This window comes from Solea senegalensis, linkage group LG1 (genome assembly GCF_019176455.1).
Source record: "Solea senegalensis isolate Sse05_10M linkage group LG1, IFAPA_SoseM_1, whole genome shotgun sequence".
Lineage (NCBI taxonomy): Eukaryota > Metazoa > Chordata > Actinopteri > Pleuronectiformes > Soleidae > Solea > Solea senegalensis.
In genome coordinates, this window is record NC_058021.1 from 35,694,954 (window position 1) to 35,712,427 (window position 17,474).

The window sequence follows — 17,474 nt, forward strand, 5'->3', positions numbered from 1 at the left end:
CTGGCCGGAGCGGAGGTGTCGTGGAAGAAGCATCAGTGCAATTTTCAGCTAATCAAATCATGTTAGGCAAATATACCAGCACAGGCAACTACCCAATTAGGCTGGATATTATGTTTATTTGGGAGATCCGATATCAAGTCATACATTTTTTAGATTGATCATTTAATGTATGCCATTTCCTGTTTATGGTGTGAAAATCTTGCAAGACTATACAAATCACATGAGACTATAGCAGTCTTGTCAGCAGTCATGAGCTTGAACAGCTAAGCTAACATCTGAGTCTGCAGATCTGTGAATATTTGCTGGTTTCTTTGCTCCACATAAAGAAATCAATAAAAAGTGAACCATTTTAGTTTGTGGACAAAATAAGACATTAGAGAACATCATTTCCAGGTTTGACAAGCACTGATCAAAATTTTTCTGCATTTTATGAAATTTCTTGGACCAAACGATTACTCGATTAATCGTGCAAATAACCGACAGATAATTATATTGTGAAAATAATCGTCAGTTGCAGCTCTAATATTTTTATTATCATTCAACTGTGCTGTAGAGTTCATATGAAATACAAAAAAGAAATGTAAATAATTTGGGGTCATTAAGAGATCCAGGTTTTATACAATTTAAGTAACAACTAAGTAACAACATCCTCAAATGTGATTGAGATGAAGTCTGGTATTAGCCAGGCTACTTTTACTGTATACTATTGGCTACTGTAAAAGTACTGCTTCAGTAGAAAGGCATCACAGGCCCGCGGTGTGAAAAACAAGGGTGTTTGATACACAGCAGATAAGCACAAGTGTCAGATGCTGACCAGTGCATTAAGTCATTTCCAAACAAATACATCTTTCTAAAATATGTACACTGCTTTGATATTTACTGCATGAAATAAAGCTAATTTATGGACATGTGGGTGTGAAATTCCATGGTAAAATGCAGGCACACAGTGAACTCTGTGAAGCCGACTGACCCTCCCAGATATTACCAACGCTTAACCCAGACACCAGCACAACAGGGAGTGGCTGGGTGGCAGGGAACTGCGGTTACACAGATGTGGTTCTGCTACAACGGAATCCATGTGTGATGTGGTGACCTACAGTAGAGCACAACAATCTGGGAGGGTTGTTTCTCACAAATATGGAGAATCAAAGACTTAGACCACAAACTAATTATAGAGAAAGAGGGAAAAACACATAGGACACAGATTTACATTAACACACTGGATCTAAGACATTCTATTCTGTAAATGTGCATAATAAAAGCATGAAGGCTGTAATAACCCTGCACTGCTCTGGTCAAGCTGTCCATATGACTCATGGCAGTCACATGATACAGTGACAGGCGCTACACAGAATATCACACCATGGGTAAAAATACATCACATTGAAAGCAAATGTGTAACAGAAAATGTTCTAGTCTTAAACAGAAACCCTACAGTTAAATAATACTAGAAATAATGGCTTACATATTGTTGGGTCAATATTTGCTTTATATTTAAGTGGGTGATATTAGGCTGAGAAGAGCTGGTGGAATGAATACTGATTCCAACAGCTGCAAGCTGAATTTTTAAGAGGAATTACATGTGCAAATGCAACATGTGAGAGCAGAGAGGATCCTTGACAACAAAAACTGGTTCCGGTGTGTTTGAACTGAGCAGACACTCGGGGGCTTTTATGGATCACAGTGCACCTGTGCAACAACAACATGACTTAATAAAGTGACTGAAACTTTAACAGGGCTCCACATGTGGAGAGTTGCTGGTGGTTGGTGACTTGTAACCTCAACACACACACACACACACACACACACACAGAGAGAAGTTTGAGTTTGTATCTTTCACAATCTCCACATTCCATCTACATGCATTCTTTGACACCTGTCTGTGCTTGCCGCCCCCGGTTCCTTTCTGCTTTATAGATACCTGCCAATATACATGTATACAATATAGACACTCTAATGTTGGCCTTCTATTCTACATAATGCTCAACAAGTTGTAAAAACGAGTTAAACATATATGTCCTTGTGTATCATTTACTGCTGAGCCTCTTGCTTCTGACTCACCCGTGTTGTGCTGGGCTGGTTGCTTGGCCACTGTCTCACTGCTAGCACTGTGTCCCATGCTACAGAACAGGTCCCCACTGGCCTGCCCGGGCCCTGCCTCTCCCGAGGCCCGCAGCAGGAGCTGAAAAACCTAAGTCCACCTCGGTCTTCTCCAACTAGCCATCAAGCTCCTGTTACTCAAGACTGTCTTGGCTGCTCAGTCGCGTTTCTACAGGCTTCCCCCTCCCTTCAGCCTGTGTTATTTGTTCTCTCTCTCCTATCCTCCCCTCCTTCTTTTGCTTTAAAACACAAGCACACTCACTCAGTTCTTGGTCCCTCCCTTCTTTGAGCTCTGACTTCATAAATAAGGTACGCCACTAAGGTAATCCGGCAGTCTAAGAATGCTTCTCATTCCTGAGAGGAGGAGGAGGACTTTTTTCAGGGGCAAAGTTCGAAGTAAGCAAGCTCTGAGGTTGGACAGGACTGGCCATCAAGCCTTGAGGGATTGTGATGCAGTGGGGGCCCCCTGCTAACAACATTTTTCACAGACTGACACATACACTACTCCCCTGAAGGGCAAAGGGGCAGGCCTTTGCAGGGTGAAGTAACCTGAGAAGTGGAAGGTGAGCTGGGGCTAAGATGGAGATCAGAGTCTGAGAAGAGGAAATGACACAGCGGAGGTGTTCAGTGACACCCGAGGGATTGCCTTTTTAAACTGTAAAATACATATAGAAATGATTGAGACTTGTGTAATGTATAAGCTACAATTAGCAGTTTGCCTGACAAAAGCTTGCCCTGCTTTAAAAATACTCATTACAATGTAATTTGCATGGAATGATAGAAAAACTTCACGCCACAATTAGACTGATCAAAATACCTGCAATTCATATTATTGCAATGACAAAAATATATATAATTATTGTTTTAACAACAATAATAATAATAATTATGACTCTTACAGTTACAATAGGGTTCTACACACCTTGTGCTCAAACCCTAATACAATAATAATAATAATAATAATAATAATAAGAAGAAGAAATATTATCATCATTATTAGTATTCATTATATCATTAGAGTATATTAGTATTATTACTATTATTATTAATAATAATAATAACAACAATAATAATAATAATAATGACTCTTAAAGTTCCAATAGGGTTCTATGCACCTTGTGCTCAAACCCTAATATAATAATAATAATAATAATTATTATTATTATTATTATTATTACTGAAGTACAGTGGACAACCAGCCCGCATTTCCCACTCTGAAATCAGAGAGTGATGCACTCTGTACTCTGACTGTAATTGATGTATTCACTGTTTTTGTTTTTTGAAATAAAAGTTTTTCAGTTTCTTAAAAAGGTTCTGGTTTCTCATTAAAACCAGTTTGGTTTGTTCTAACATTTTATGGACCAAACAGCTAATTGAGGAAATAATAGTGAAATTAATTATTTGCAGCCCTACAGATTGCAAACAGTGTACAATCAGATGAACAAGTACAAAACTAGTTCCTATAACTCCCATCACTACCACAAACATGCATGTTCTTTCAGCAAAAGCCTGCTGCCGCTTCCACTGCCACCTTGTGGTAATAGATGCCATACAAATTGGAAGTGCGTAATTTTTCTGTTCAATTTCACTTTTTTAACTTTCGGTAGTTTATTAATCCATGTCAGCAAATTCCTCTGCATTTAAACCATCTGTGACTAGGAACCTTCCTAGACTTGGGTAGCGCCCATGCAGGGAGCGATGGCCTTTTTGACCGAGTGGGAACTCAAACAGGCAACCCCCCAATTACAAGCCCAGTTACCGTTCCTTTTGGCCATTAGCTTGCCCCACTTCTGTACACATGTATTACAGAGCACTGTGTGATTTGGTTCTTTGTAATCAGCGGTGTGCATGTAAGAGATAACTTTAATAAAGAGGGTTAAAAGCATGCGAATAAGAAAGAATAAGTATTTATATTTGTGTTTATGACTGTAATATTGTCACTTTTCTACACCTGAATCATTAACTATCTTCAAAATAAAGTTAAGAATAGCATGTTATAGCTATGAATTCAAGTTCATAAGTTTTAGAAAAGAATTGATGAGAAGAAAAAGGCCTTATTATCGACATCATAAAGTTCACTGCATCACATACCACATATCTGTTGCTCCCTCTACAGTCCAGTTAAAGCTACAGCGCAGAGGAACCACTCTAATACAGGTATGTGTGGATGTCAGAGTACAGGCCAATAACTAGGACAGCAAAAAAAAGTAAATAGGGGACAACAGGGACAACAACAACAACTTATGAGTCATAACACCGAGACCTCTTTCCGAAGAGCAGCAGATGGAGTCAAACCGATTTTAAAGGATTTGAAACAAAGAATCACGATGCATCACGACAACAAGTCATGATAAACCTGAAAAACATACAACATGAGCCAACCCGCTGAATGACTTTTAGATCAAAACAAAAGGACACATCAATCATTTAGCTGCTCAACAGCCATGACTTCACTTCAGAAATATAACATTTAGAATTTCAGCAGGGAGGAAGTGCACTTTCTTGACCACAGAGCCAGGCAATGGTGAGCAGCAAAAGCTTCCTTAGCCACTAAACCCTATCTTATCTCGTTGTATCTCCCTCAATCCACACATCTAAAGAACATACTAGGACCAGGTGGTTCTAGAAAAAAATCTTTTGTTTACATAATTCGATATTGATATACATCACAATATAAATCATATCAATATTTCTGTAAGGCTGGGCAATATCCTTTTAAATAACTTCTGGATATTTTTAGGCTATATCCTGAGATACATGGAGAATGAGGATCTCGAGCTGAACACAGGCTATTTCTCTGGGCTCTTAAAGTTTTCTTTTGAGAGATGTGTGCTTCTCAAAGGAGAGTGACACTGTCATTACATTAAAAATAAAATATCTACCGTTTATGATCTGTATTACATTTCAGATAACACCTGGTGTATTTTTTTGTCTTCTTAATGTTAAATAAAGGATATTTCCGTGTTAGAAACCATGACATTTCCTATTAATATGGTCAAATTCTGATTGTTTAAGCTTCTTAAATGTTGGTATTTTCTTAATTTCTTTGCTCTGGATAACAAAGAAATCATTAAAAAAATCTGATCAAAAATTTCTAAGGTTTTCTGATATTTTACGGACCAAGCAATTAATCAAGAAAATAATCGACAGATATTAAGTGTTAAGTTACTTTTTTATGCAACAGTCTTTAAAGCAGGAAAAGTCTCAGATAGCTTCTTACAATACGATGATATCCAAAATCTAACATCCAGACATAGAAGATTTACTCACAATCATATTCAGACTGCACATCCATTCCCAGGTGTTTCCCACAGGTGTCAGAAATGTACAACAGTTCAGTCAGGAACAAAGGACCTCTGAGTGGATACGTTGTCAAATGATCGAGGTCAGTGTTGAAACTGACACGAGGCCATGTGAGGCACTAACAGAAACCGGCAGCTCTGCTAACCAACAGGTGTGTCCTCTGGGTGAGACCCAATCAGGCGTCAACAGCAAGACGTGTCACAGGGGCCAACCCTTTACTAGATGAATTTATTACAGCACTATCTGACTCACCACTTTCTGTCATCATGATACTGCAGTTGGCATGATATTAATCTCATTATACACGAGGGCTGGGATATTGGATAATACATGGATATTGTCTATGGTGACATGAGACAAGATATGGTCTTAGATTTTGAATATTGTCATATGGTGAGAAGGTATTCAGACTTTTCCTGGTTTTAAAGGCTGTTGCATTGATAATTATCATATTCATGATATTGAATAGAACTGTGAAATACACTTAATAATATAGATTAAATATTATATGTTGATTAAGAAACCACAGAATTAGAGCTGCAACTATCAATCATTTAACTAATCGAGTATTCTGCTGATCTGTCAATTAATCGAGTATTGGGATTTTTTTTTTTTTAATTAAACCTCAAACATCTCTTTTTTTACAAAAGCAAATATTTCAATTGTTTCATTGCCTATTTCAGATCAAAAAATAATTAATAAGTTACGTTATTGAATACAATTTTAAAACACTAAAACAGATATAAATACTAACAGAACATAAACAAAATCAAAATAAATAAAAAATAACAATTGACTTTAGGTTGTGCGTGTCAACTTTCAGAAGCAGTGCTGCAGACTTAACATAAGCCTTATTTTGAAACACTTGAGTTAAGTCCCAGTATTAAACAGAAACACAGTGAAACAGCACTGGCACAGCAGCTGTCTGCGTTTATCTTAACTAAAACTGTTGAGAGCTATACATTTTTCTTTTAATGCTTCCCTGCAGTTCTTAAATGATCTTTGAAACACATGTAAACATCACATTGTTATCGCTGTGAACTGTGAGGAGATTACAGTCTGTAAGATTTGTATAACACTCAGGTGCTTGTGACTGTGTGTGTGTGTGTGTGTGTGTGTGTGCGCGTTTAAATGAGCATGTGGTTAAAATGAAGGAAAGTAAGCATATCAACATGCTTTGATGCCGTATTTACCACAGCAGAAAACAGTTGCTCTGACAGTGTGGAGGTTCCAGGAATGCACAGCAACGACTTTGTCAGCATTGCTCATGTTGCATAGTCTGCTGTATTTGGACTGGCTCTTCTTCTCATCCCTCATCACCGTTTGTTTTGTCCCACTTCATTTTGCAATACGCACAGCCTTCCCTACGATGTGTCCACGTTACGTTAACTCCAAGCAAAACACAGTGCTCTGTTTAAACGGTTGTCAACTGTTGCCTCGTTGCAAAGCATTTTTGCCTCAGTGTTTTTTTTATATTCAAATTACTCAAGTTATTCGAGGAATAATTTCAGCTAGGGGTGCAACAGTACATGTATTCGTACCGAACAGTTCTTTGGAACGAATACCGAACAAATCTTTCGGTGTTTTCAAAATATGCCGAGCAGTAACCACGATACGGAAGTGACAGAATAGGATCCCACTTGACGACATGCATGTTGCATGGAATGACTTCTCTGTTTCACTGTTGCTGCGTGTGCTCCAACCCTACAACACCCACCGGGCAGATGGAGTATTAAGTGGAATCCCGAAGTAACGTTAGCACAGACGAGCCTCGTATGGAACAAGACAGAGCTTCAGGAGCCACAGAGCTCCTTCAGGTCTGCTGTTTGGGAAAACGATGGTTTCTCAGTGAACTATAGTAGCAGCGAGGAAAGGCAAGTGAACAGGACTAAGACAACATGACGTCACTAACCCTCATAAATGATTTGAAACACCATCATCCAAATGTTTTTATCATGGGTACGAGGAAAACAACGGAGTGCAAATTATGTGCAAATGCAAATGCATGTAGATGTATGCATCAAATACATCTACTCTGTTATGGCTTCCCTTTCATATTTAACAAAGAAAGATATGTGCTTGGAAAGTGACAACTGGGACTGAAAATGTTCACATTATTTTCTACATGCTGCACAATAATTGATAATTGTATTTATTTGAGAATCTTCGTCTTCACTGCCTTCAAGTTTTGTTTAGTCGTACGTGCAGCAATATTGAGAATTATTTGGTAATAACTATTTCCTGTTTTTTTGTTTTGTTTGTTTTTTAAAAACACATTCTTCGTTCAGGAAATTGTGGGCTATTAGCCACTGTTCTGGTTACTGTGTATTCTGTTTAGTCATTTAAACTATTCCATGTTGTTTTGCATTTCTTTCCGTAGAAAATGTACAAACCATGACACTTACACCCCCAGTTTCAGCCTTACCTGGAATCAACGAGATTATATTTTAAGATGTCATTGTTTCTAAAATATGTAAATATCCTTAATTTAACAATAAAAAGCCAAAGAAAACAAGTAGGCATTATCTGAAATGAAAGGCAATAAGTGTATTTTAAGATCATAAATAGTAGATATTTTACTTTAGAGTGTATTTACAGTGTATTGTCACTCATTTCAAACATCCCAAATATTTTCACGAGTCCAGAGACATAACCTGTGTGCAGCTTTATATCCCCACATATAAGATATAGCCAGTAAGAAATCCAGATATCATTTATAAGACATATCACCCAACCTTACAGAAATATTACTATGATTTATAATGTGATATATGTTGATATCAAATGTTGTAAAATGCTAAATCGTGGTAAGATTTTTCCCATATTGCCCAGCCCTACTATACACTCAGCAGCATACAATATAAATGGTGTGCTGCAATGGGGTTAATACGTTTTTAGCCAAAATATTTTTATTGTTTGTATCTATTTTTTACCTTGATTTTCCATCACAGTGTCCAAAACTCAGCAGTCAGCAGCTCCTGAAACAGATTAACAAACAAACATCACAATTCATGATTGTTTATTAGTTTTTAAGACAAGACAAACAAATGTTTTACTGACTATCATTCAATTGTGGTCATTTGGGAAATGAAGCATAATTTGAAGTTACTTCAAAAACAATTAAGTTAAAGGAAACTTAATTTCATTATGGAATAATGAGACGGCACAATTCCAAAGCAGCAGACCTTGAAGCTAAACTAACAGAATGTATTGCAGTCACTTATGACTAAGACTAGTTTTCTGTTATTGCTAAATGAATCAATGAATGGGCCTCAGGGCACCTCCACAGATTGGATGTTCTCTGCAGCTAATAGAGGGCAGATTAAAGCTGATCGTGTTAACCGAGATAAAAATGGAGCATTTGTTAGCTCACATGATACCTAACTAAAAATCCATTCTGAATCCTGCCTGATGAAAAGACAAAGCAACATGTCTAATTTACAATTTACTTTAAAGAGAGAGCAAATTGACAAATACAAGTTAACTACAGTAGTTAAAGGAGCAACGGGGATTATTCAATTTGCAAACCAGGTAAAGCTGACGTGACACAGAGTAATTGTGCCTAATCTACCCATGACACAAGAAATAAACCAAACATACACACCAGTAGGCTGCAACTTGAGTAATTGACTAATCAATTATTTTCATAATTGATTAGTCTGTCGTTTATTTTTTTACAATTATTCTTTTAGTCCAAAACATGTCAAAAAAGGTTGAACAAATATTTATCAGTGAAATATTGACATTGACGAAGCTGAATGATCTGAGGACTTGTTTTAAGAATCTGGTACCAGTGTTTAGCCTATCCTGTGTCAAAGAGCATGGACCAAATCCATCACAAAATTCTCATTATCAAATTTGAATCCATTTGTGCTTCTTGAGTTTCATGTCAACCAAGGTGTGAGAATTATTTTATATAATTATGTATGATGTGGGTACAACACATTCATAGTCTCCTTGATGCCACAGTGGGCTTAATGTAGCAGGCTCAGTAAAACTGACAAAGTTACTGCACAGGGCAAGCGTTTTGAAACCATGTTTGGACAGTGGGAAATAACACAACAGAGGATTATAATGCAAAACACCTCCTGTCATTTAGGAATAAGCATTCCAAGCAAATATGCTACTCAAAAATCACTGGGGATTATCTGACCAGTGTTTGTATTGAACTGCATTTGCATTGTACAATCACATTGTACTGTATCCACACACACTTTGCATTCAAGTACTAACCCTGGATTTCCACTGGACGCGGAACGGCCGCGGAACGGCCACGGCGCGGTTCTGCTTCGTCCTCTCCCAAATGTCAATCCCCACCAGGCGCGTTACGGCAGCGGCGCGGAGCCTTGGGAGCCAGCGGTATTCACGGAAGATTGCGCGATAATCTCGAACGGACGCGAGATCCAACTGTTGATCTGGCCATCTATTTTCGATATTGTGCTTCTACCATGTGGAAGTTTGCTAGTCAGTTTCTCTAGTTGCCTCGTTTTATGTAGTTTCATTATGTCCTGATTGTCTGTGCAGTATTGACAATGTAATAACATAGTTAATAAATTAGTTAATAAACATATTGTGTTTTATTTTGAAAGGGGGGCGGAAGTGTTTTACTTTGATACTGTGTCGGACTTCCTGTCTTGTGCGATCTGCTTCATTGAAATTTACGAGGTTCAGCAGCGGCAACGGAAAAAATAGAACTGATTCCTATCGATAGCGCTGCGGCGCGGCGAGCCGCTTCTGGGCCGCTGCTGATCCGCGCCGCAGCGCGGCCGGTGGGAATGCTCACATTGATTAGAATGGAAGCGATTTGCAACGGCTACCTTTCCGCGGCCATTCCGCGGCCGTTCCGCGTCCAGTGGAAATCCAGGGTAAGCCAATACACACAAATGCTTCATTAAGTTAGAGTTGATCGAGGTTGACGTGGACAAACTCCTTTTCCCCGAACATAGTGTGCACGTTGTAATGTTTAATGCTACTGACTGTACTGTGCAGCTCTGTTATCTAGGCGTATACAAGTATTGAATTGGTATTCGCAGACAGTCAATAAAAAAACATCAGATCAAGGCCAAAAAGATCCAGACATCCCTAAATGAAGCAACAAAACAACCCTGATCAAAACAAAATACTTTCTACAAAGTCATTGCATTAAAACCAAAATGTTACTGTCCTTAAGCATTAAAAGAAAGCAGCAACAGAAATGAGCAATAAGTCATCATCAGGATCATAAAAACAATCTGTCGTCCATCCCACTGAGCTTCAAACTAACTATTTCAAACATGGCCGTGGCTGTGAGTGGTCGAAGTCAGTAGGTGTGGCTATATCACAAAGCTGACATGGGAACGTCCAAACCACAGTATCAGGCTGCACTTTGGAATGTCAAAGGTCCCTGAAAAACAAAGTGGTTAGAACCAAACCCATGAGACTAATCACACAGCACAATGTAGACTGTAGAAGAAAAGAGAGTGTAGACAGAACTTGACCCTCTTATCAAAGGCTTCTACAATACGCATATCTCTATTTTACACTTAACATGCTGAAAAAAAATGTTTACGCCATGCTAATAGGTCTCTCTTTGGAGTAACATCCTGGGTCTCAATTAACTGAGAGATTAACTGTATAACTAAAGGTTAGATTAAAAAAAACAACACACTGTTTTAGCTGTTATCACACATGGTACAATCCAGGAACCTTTTCAAAAATGTACAATATTGTGTTACAAGCAAAACACAATAGAGTCAGTTCCTGGAAATCTGTTAGCAGGCTGAGTTTACAAGCCTGGCTAGTAGCCACATTGTGAAATTCCCTGAATCTCCCTGGAAAAATGTATGTTTATGATAAAAGGTAAATACTGTTTTCTAGCTTTAAGAAGATCTGGGACATTTGTTTGTTGTTTTGGGGGGAGAGAAGGACTCAGAGGCTTAACTGGCCTAATTGTCTTTGTGACATGTCAGCTGTTATTTTGCCATGATGCGACACTGTCCTTTAGACACACTATACAGTTCTAGCAAGTAGTTTGGATGCCTCACACACTGGACCCTTTTCTTGGCACCTTGCTTGTTCTTTGTTGACCTTTCTTTTCTTTTTCCGTGTAACTTCTGTAATATACGAAGTACATATATATGAAGTACAAAGTTATTTATTATAGCCGTTATAACATTCCACACATTGACAACATTCCAAAGTTAATGCAAAGACACAAATAGATGTGAATTTTGAGTCAGCCAACACAAATTATACAAAAGTTGCATTGTCAGTTTTAGATAAGACTGGGACAGATATGAGGCCACCACATAGTCAAACAACAAAGGATAATTTTCATAATTGATTTTAATCTGTCCATTATTTTCTTGATTAATCAATTAATCACTCAAAGTGGTTTGTTCCATAAAAAGTCAGAAAAGATTGATAGTACCCCAGAGGTTGTAATGACAACTTCAACAACACACAAATTTAATCGATAATCGAAATAGATGATGATTAATTTAGTAATCGATTAAGAATCAATGCAATCATTGCAGCTCTGTAAATTTCCGTAAAGATTTTAATAGGGCTGCAATGACTAATCAATTAAGTGATTACTAATTTAACCAGCGACTATTTTGATTATCGATTCATCAGTTTGAATGTGTTTTTTTTCCATAAATTATAACAGGTTTTCAGGTTTTTTTAGCTTCTTAAATGTTAATATTGTGTGGTTTCCAAACACACATTGCTATTTTAATGCAACATCTTGTAGATTACACATCACAGTATACCTGCAACACACTATAATGCAGAAGTTTGTTTTGTGAAATAAGTAACATTTATTAGGCAATCTAAAAGAATCCAATACAGCAACTCTGCCACATATGCCAAGGCAACTATTTGTTTAAAATCTAATGTTAAGAGATTTATGTTAACATTATTTATTTTATTTTTTTTTAATGAATAAGCATAATGCATTGCATAAACTACACAAGTTTGATGCCATTTTAGTATTTACTGTTCCTACCACGTACATATTCCTGTTGTCTGCAGTGTTCAGACTCATGCAGACACATGCAGTGTCTGCAGATTCAGAATTTTTCAGCAAATAAAAAGAAAGTGTAGCTGTGTGCATGAATACAGAAAATTCAGGATGCGATGCATCACGGAGTCAAAACATGTCAACAAAATTGTTGACATGATAATCACATTCTAATCGAATGATTCCAGTGAAGAAGCTCAGCCCTAATCATGAAATACACCATTTCCAAAGCATGAAAATGCATTGATAATCATTTTATAGTTGAATTGTAGCCCTGATATTCTACTCAACCCAACCCCAGCCTTTTCTACTGCAATACTATGATTACAGCTCTTAAATGACACCTCCTTCCACCATCATACCATCAAAAACACAGCTGACTGACTGCTTGCAACAACCTTGAGGAAGAGAAGTTGTGTTACTCAATGCCACATACAACCCGAGTGACTCCAGCACTTCATTTAAACGCAGTTTACACCAGCTCATAATATAGGCACGGTGGACAGAAAACGTTAGTGGTTTTGTTACCTGGACTTTTTACTATCCACAGCAGACCTTGAAACAGTTCAACCAATGCTATCAACAATGCCTCCTGTCTGGTCAACTTTGGTTCAGTCAAACTGGTTTGACAGGTCTCTGCATAATCTGTAAACACAGCACATGTTCAACAGCTGCCGGTAGGATTACATCCATCTTCTTCACACACCACTTCAAATGACCCACTTTCATCAGTATGTACAGAGCAAATGATTCAGAGAAAGGCACATGAGTGTTACAAAGTTTGCGGATTGACCAAATGCAGTTAAATACTTTACGGTTCTGACTCATAATCACTACTACTTATGTCCATTTCCACTACAGCCTGGTTCACACCGGACATCACTGCTGCATTCTGTCATGCTCTTATTTTCAGCATCATATTAACAGATTAGAGTGTTCACTCTGATCGATTTTTCACGTGTGACATGTGCAGTTCCAAGCAAAAATAGACAGTTGTATATCCCATTGTGGATACAATGTCAGTATCATTTTAAACAGATCTTTTTTTCTGACACCTCTCACTGTAGTTTGTGTCTATACTGAAAAAACTCAAATACATAATAGACAGAGACACACTAGCAAAACACAGCAGTGACACAACACAGTGGCAACAGACAGACAGACACACACACACACACACACAATGCATCCAGTGTGAACCAGGCCTAAACACCAATACATGGGTAAAAAGTACAAAAGTAACATGGCTAATTTTCTTTTTGAAAATGACACTTCAATAATAAATTAAGACTGCAACCAAACATTATTTTGGTAGTTACTAACCACTTGATTATTTTTTAGATTAGTTGAACAGACATGATTGTTTCTGCTTATTCAGAGTAAATGCTAGTAACTACAATTTCTTACAATCTTATTCTATAATGAACACTGATTTATCTGGAAAGCTTTAAAGATAAAATGTCTATCATGTAGTTCTCTTTCGGTAGTATTTCGTAACTCAGTGTGCTCGGAGTGACAGTGTTGCAGATGAATGAGCTTCTTCTGAGACATATATGATTTTGAAAAGGTAGCCTCAGTACTGACCAGTGTTTGTGGGAAGACAGCGGCACTTAACACGTTCATCAACATTTACTTATAACACAGCTTGGTTTAATACTCAATTTTATTTGTTGCTTATAGAGGCCGAGTATATGTCGCTCACAACATTTGCAGTTCAAACCCCACGTAAACTAACAGACTGTCATTTTACTATGAGAAAGCAATACAACGTTTAATTAATCAATAAAATAACTCTCAAATCAGTACAAATCAATTGTTTGTTTTCTTTGTAAGAAGCAGAGTAATAAGCGGGATAACATCCAGTGGAGTGGTTACGGTTGTGATCTTCTACGTTGGTTCAGAATGCAGTGGGTGTATACACTGGGAGAAACAGGCCTACTGCCCCCAGCACATCTTGTAGTGTATTGCAGTAATGAAATGCAGTTTCTGAGATGAGGTGATTTAATTAAACACATTGACGGTGAGTCAACAGTAAAAATCTGCACTGACAAATTTTAATTTCAACATTGTTGATTAAGTTGACTAATTGTTGCAGCCCTACAATTTATACATTACTGAGACAAAATAACTTATATAAAGACAAAATAACTTATATTCAAACAATAGTGAACCACACTTATGATCCGTCTGTCTGTCTGTTTGTTTTTGTTTGCACTGCAATGCACTTACATATTTTATATTAAAAATAAAGTAGAAACTAAAGTATATTCCTCCTTTTACTTCCCTAACCTGCAAAGACAGGTGGCTGCACAACTCCATCTGATTCGATTAAAGATCAGACATGATGCTCTGTTCACAGCTGTGAGAGAGAGAGAGAAATCACTGGTGGACACTGAAAGAGAGCGCACAAACACACACAAGTCAGGGAGGGCAAGAGAGAAAACACAAACTCACAGAGAGAGGGAGGGAGAGAGAGAAACAGCACACGCGCACACACACACACAAACACACAAGTTTTGTCCAACAAGGCGTCGGGTAACTTTTTGAAATGAAAATTTCCGCCTAAAAGTCCGTCCTTATCCATCGTTTTGACGAGTATTGGACAGATCCTGAGATTTCATCTTGTTAAAAAAAAAAGTTTTCCTCCACATTTACAACTAACCGTTTGCTCTTTTTAATAACGTAAGGTCTCTGTAATAATATGTAATGTGCCTCGAGATTAGGGCTGTTGGAACAAATTTCGGGAGTTGAATATAATTTGAATAATAATCAAATGCTGTAATCACTGTTCAAATGTGTTCAAATTTGTTTGGGGGTGCTGTGTCAATCTCAGCTGACATAGGGTGATAGGATAGATTCAAACATTTTAATTAAATATTCTAATATAATTTGAATATAAAAAATAATAATGAATGGAATTTGATTGGGATTATAGAGTAAAATTGACAGCCCTACTCGAGATAATGTAAAATGTGATTTGGGGCTTTACAAATAAAACTGCTCTAAATTGAAATTTGATAAAGTCATAAAATACAAATGCTCAATACTATGGCTGCATCGTTTCACATAATCAGCTTAATAGTCTTTTGTAACATAAAAGGTGGAACCAGCTCGAGGTGACATGTCTGCCTGTTTCATATTGGTACAAAAACATTTGTGAACAATTAATTGTTTTCAAATAGAAATCATTATTTTTTTAAATGTGTATATTTACATATATGTATGTCTGCAATTTAATTGTTCTTTATTTTATGCAAATTTGATAGATAGATAAATAGATAATTAAATGTTTAATGTTCTGATGGTGTAGTGTGGTACTGCTACATCACACTTTAAATCTATTACAGAGTGAATATCAAACAGAAACCTTCATTCATTATTTCTGGTATTTTTCTCCTGACTCTTTCCAGGTGGGAACAGGGCCTGCTATAGTTGTTTAATAAACTTATTAAGAATGATAGGACAGCAATGATTATTCATCGATTACTAAATCAGCTGTTCTGAATTCAACTGATTGGTTTGCACTTTTTTTCCTGATTTTTCGGTTTCTTAAATATGATTCTGGTTTCTTTGCTCCATACATACAATACAAATCATTAAAACTGCATCATTTTGATTAGACATTTGAGAGGATCATCATTTTGAAGTTTTGGAAACACTGATCAACATTTTCCAATATTTTCCGACACTTTTATCGACCAACCGACTAATCAAGTAATTGAGAAAATAACTGACGGATAAACCCAATGATATTGATCGTGACTGGTTGCCCAACTGTGTGGATGTGAGTTAGACAGGCTTTTCTGGAAAATGATTTGTCCCTTTTTTATCACGTATCAAAAAAGCTGAATCATGACATTTTTTAACCCTAACCCTATCTTGTCACAATGAAGATGCTGAAACCATTAACTGTGAAGCCCCCACATAAGCAAAACATTTGTTATATCTGAGCTACTTAACAACATTTGAATTCAGTTTAATTTTTTTCTCATTCATTGCTTCTAATTGGCCCATGAAAGAACGAGATGTTGACACACGCTTGAATTATTCACAAGATTAAGTTCAGCACCACTGCAACCAAATTCTGTTCTCAAATATCGTACCACTGCACCAAGCCCAGGTGAACTCAGATGCAACGATTAGCTGATGTTAAGTGGCAGCAGAGCCAACAGAGGCTGGTTAAGGTGCACCAACCAAACTACAGCAGTTGAACCAGTCTCCATATTTTAACAACAAAGCCTTTAGGACACACCATATAAGCAGGAACAAACACACACAGGTTCACACCCAACGCCTGTCACTGTCTTACTAAGCATCCAGCAGAGGTAGAAGAGTTAGCATGTGCCCATTTCTGAGTCATTCCATCTAGACAATTCCTTGTGCATCAGTCCCACGTGAACTATTTCAGCATTGGGGAAAAAAGGAGTGCAACTTGGAGAAGAGCAGGCAAAATGGCAGCCTGATTTTCAGGTTCAACAACAGAACAGAGGTATTTCAGCACTTTAACGCAAATGTAAGTGCATCTCTTATGCAGGTGAAGCTTCAGTCCTGTTGTACACGACAGGGTTGAAAACTATTTAAGAGACTTTAAAAGGCTTCCCTGATATTTTACAATTCATTGCAGTATGTTAAATGTATATTAATTAATGTGAGACCAACGAAGCATGGCTGCAACATTATTGGTTATTAATCATTACTAAATTAATTGTCAACAAATTATAATCAATTAATCAGTTTGAGGTTCTTTTTAAATATATATATATATATATATATATTATTATTATTATTATTATTATTATTATTATTAATTATTATAAAATTTGATTTTGCGGTTTGAAAAACACTGGTCGAGCATTGCAACAATTACCGTATTTTCCGCACTATAAGGCGCACCGGATTATAAGGCGCACCTTCAATGAATGGCCTATTTTAAAACTTTGTCCATATATAAGGCGCACTGCATTATAAGGCGCATAGAATAGACGCTACAGTAGAGGCTGGGGTTATGTTATGCATTCATTAGATGGAGCTGCACTAAAGGGAATGTCAACAAAACAGTCAGATAGGT

At 37.2% G+C, this 17,474-nt stretch overlaps 1 protein-coding gene across 3 annotated transcripts in view; it reads right to left on the minus strand.

Moving 5' to 3' along the window:
- phactr4a (phosphatase and actin regulator 4a) overlaps nucleotides 1-17,474 on the minus strand; it is a 49,586-nt gene that overhangs the window by 27,217 nt on the left and 4,895 nt on the right. The window contains exon 2 of one of the 3 annotated variants that reach the window (XM_044020333.1): nucleotides 8,337-8,381. In XM_044020333.1, the coding sequence (XP_043876268.1) occupies nucleotides 8,337-8,349 (13 nt within the window). In that variant the 5' untranslated portion in view covers nucleotides 8,350-8,381. Of the gene's footprint in view, nucleotides 1-2,061; nucleotides 2,355-8,336; nucleotides 8,382-17,474 lie in introns of those variants that run through there. The other 2 variants (XM_044020326.1, XM_044020341.1) reach the window with 2 other exon arrangements.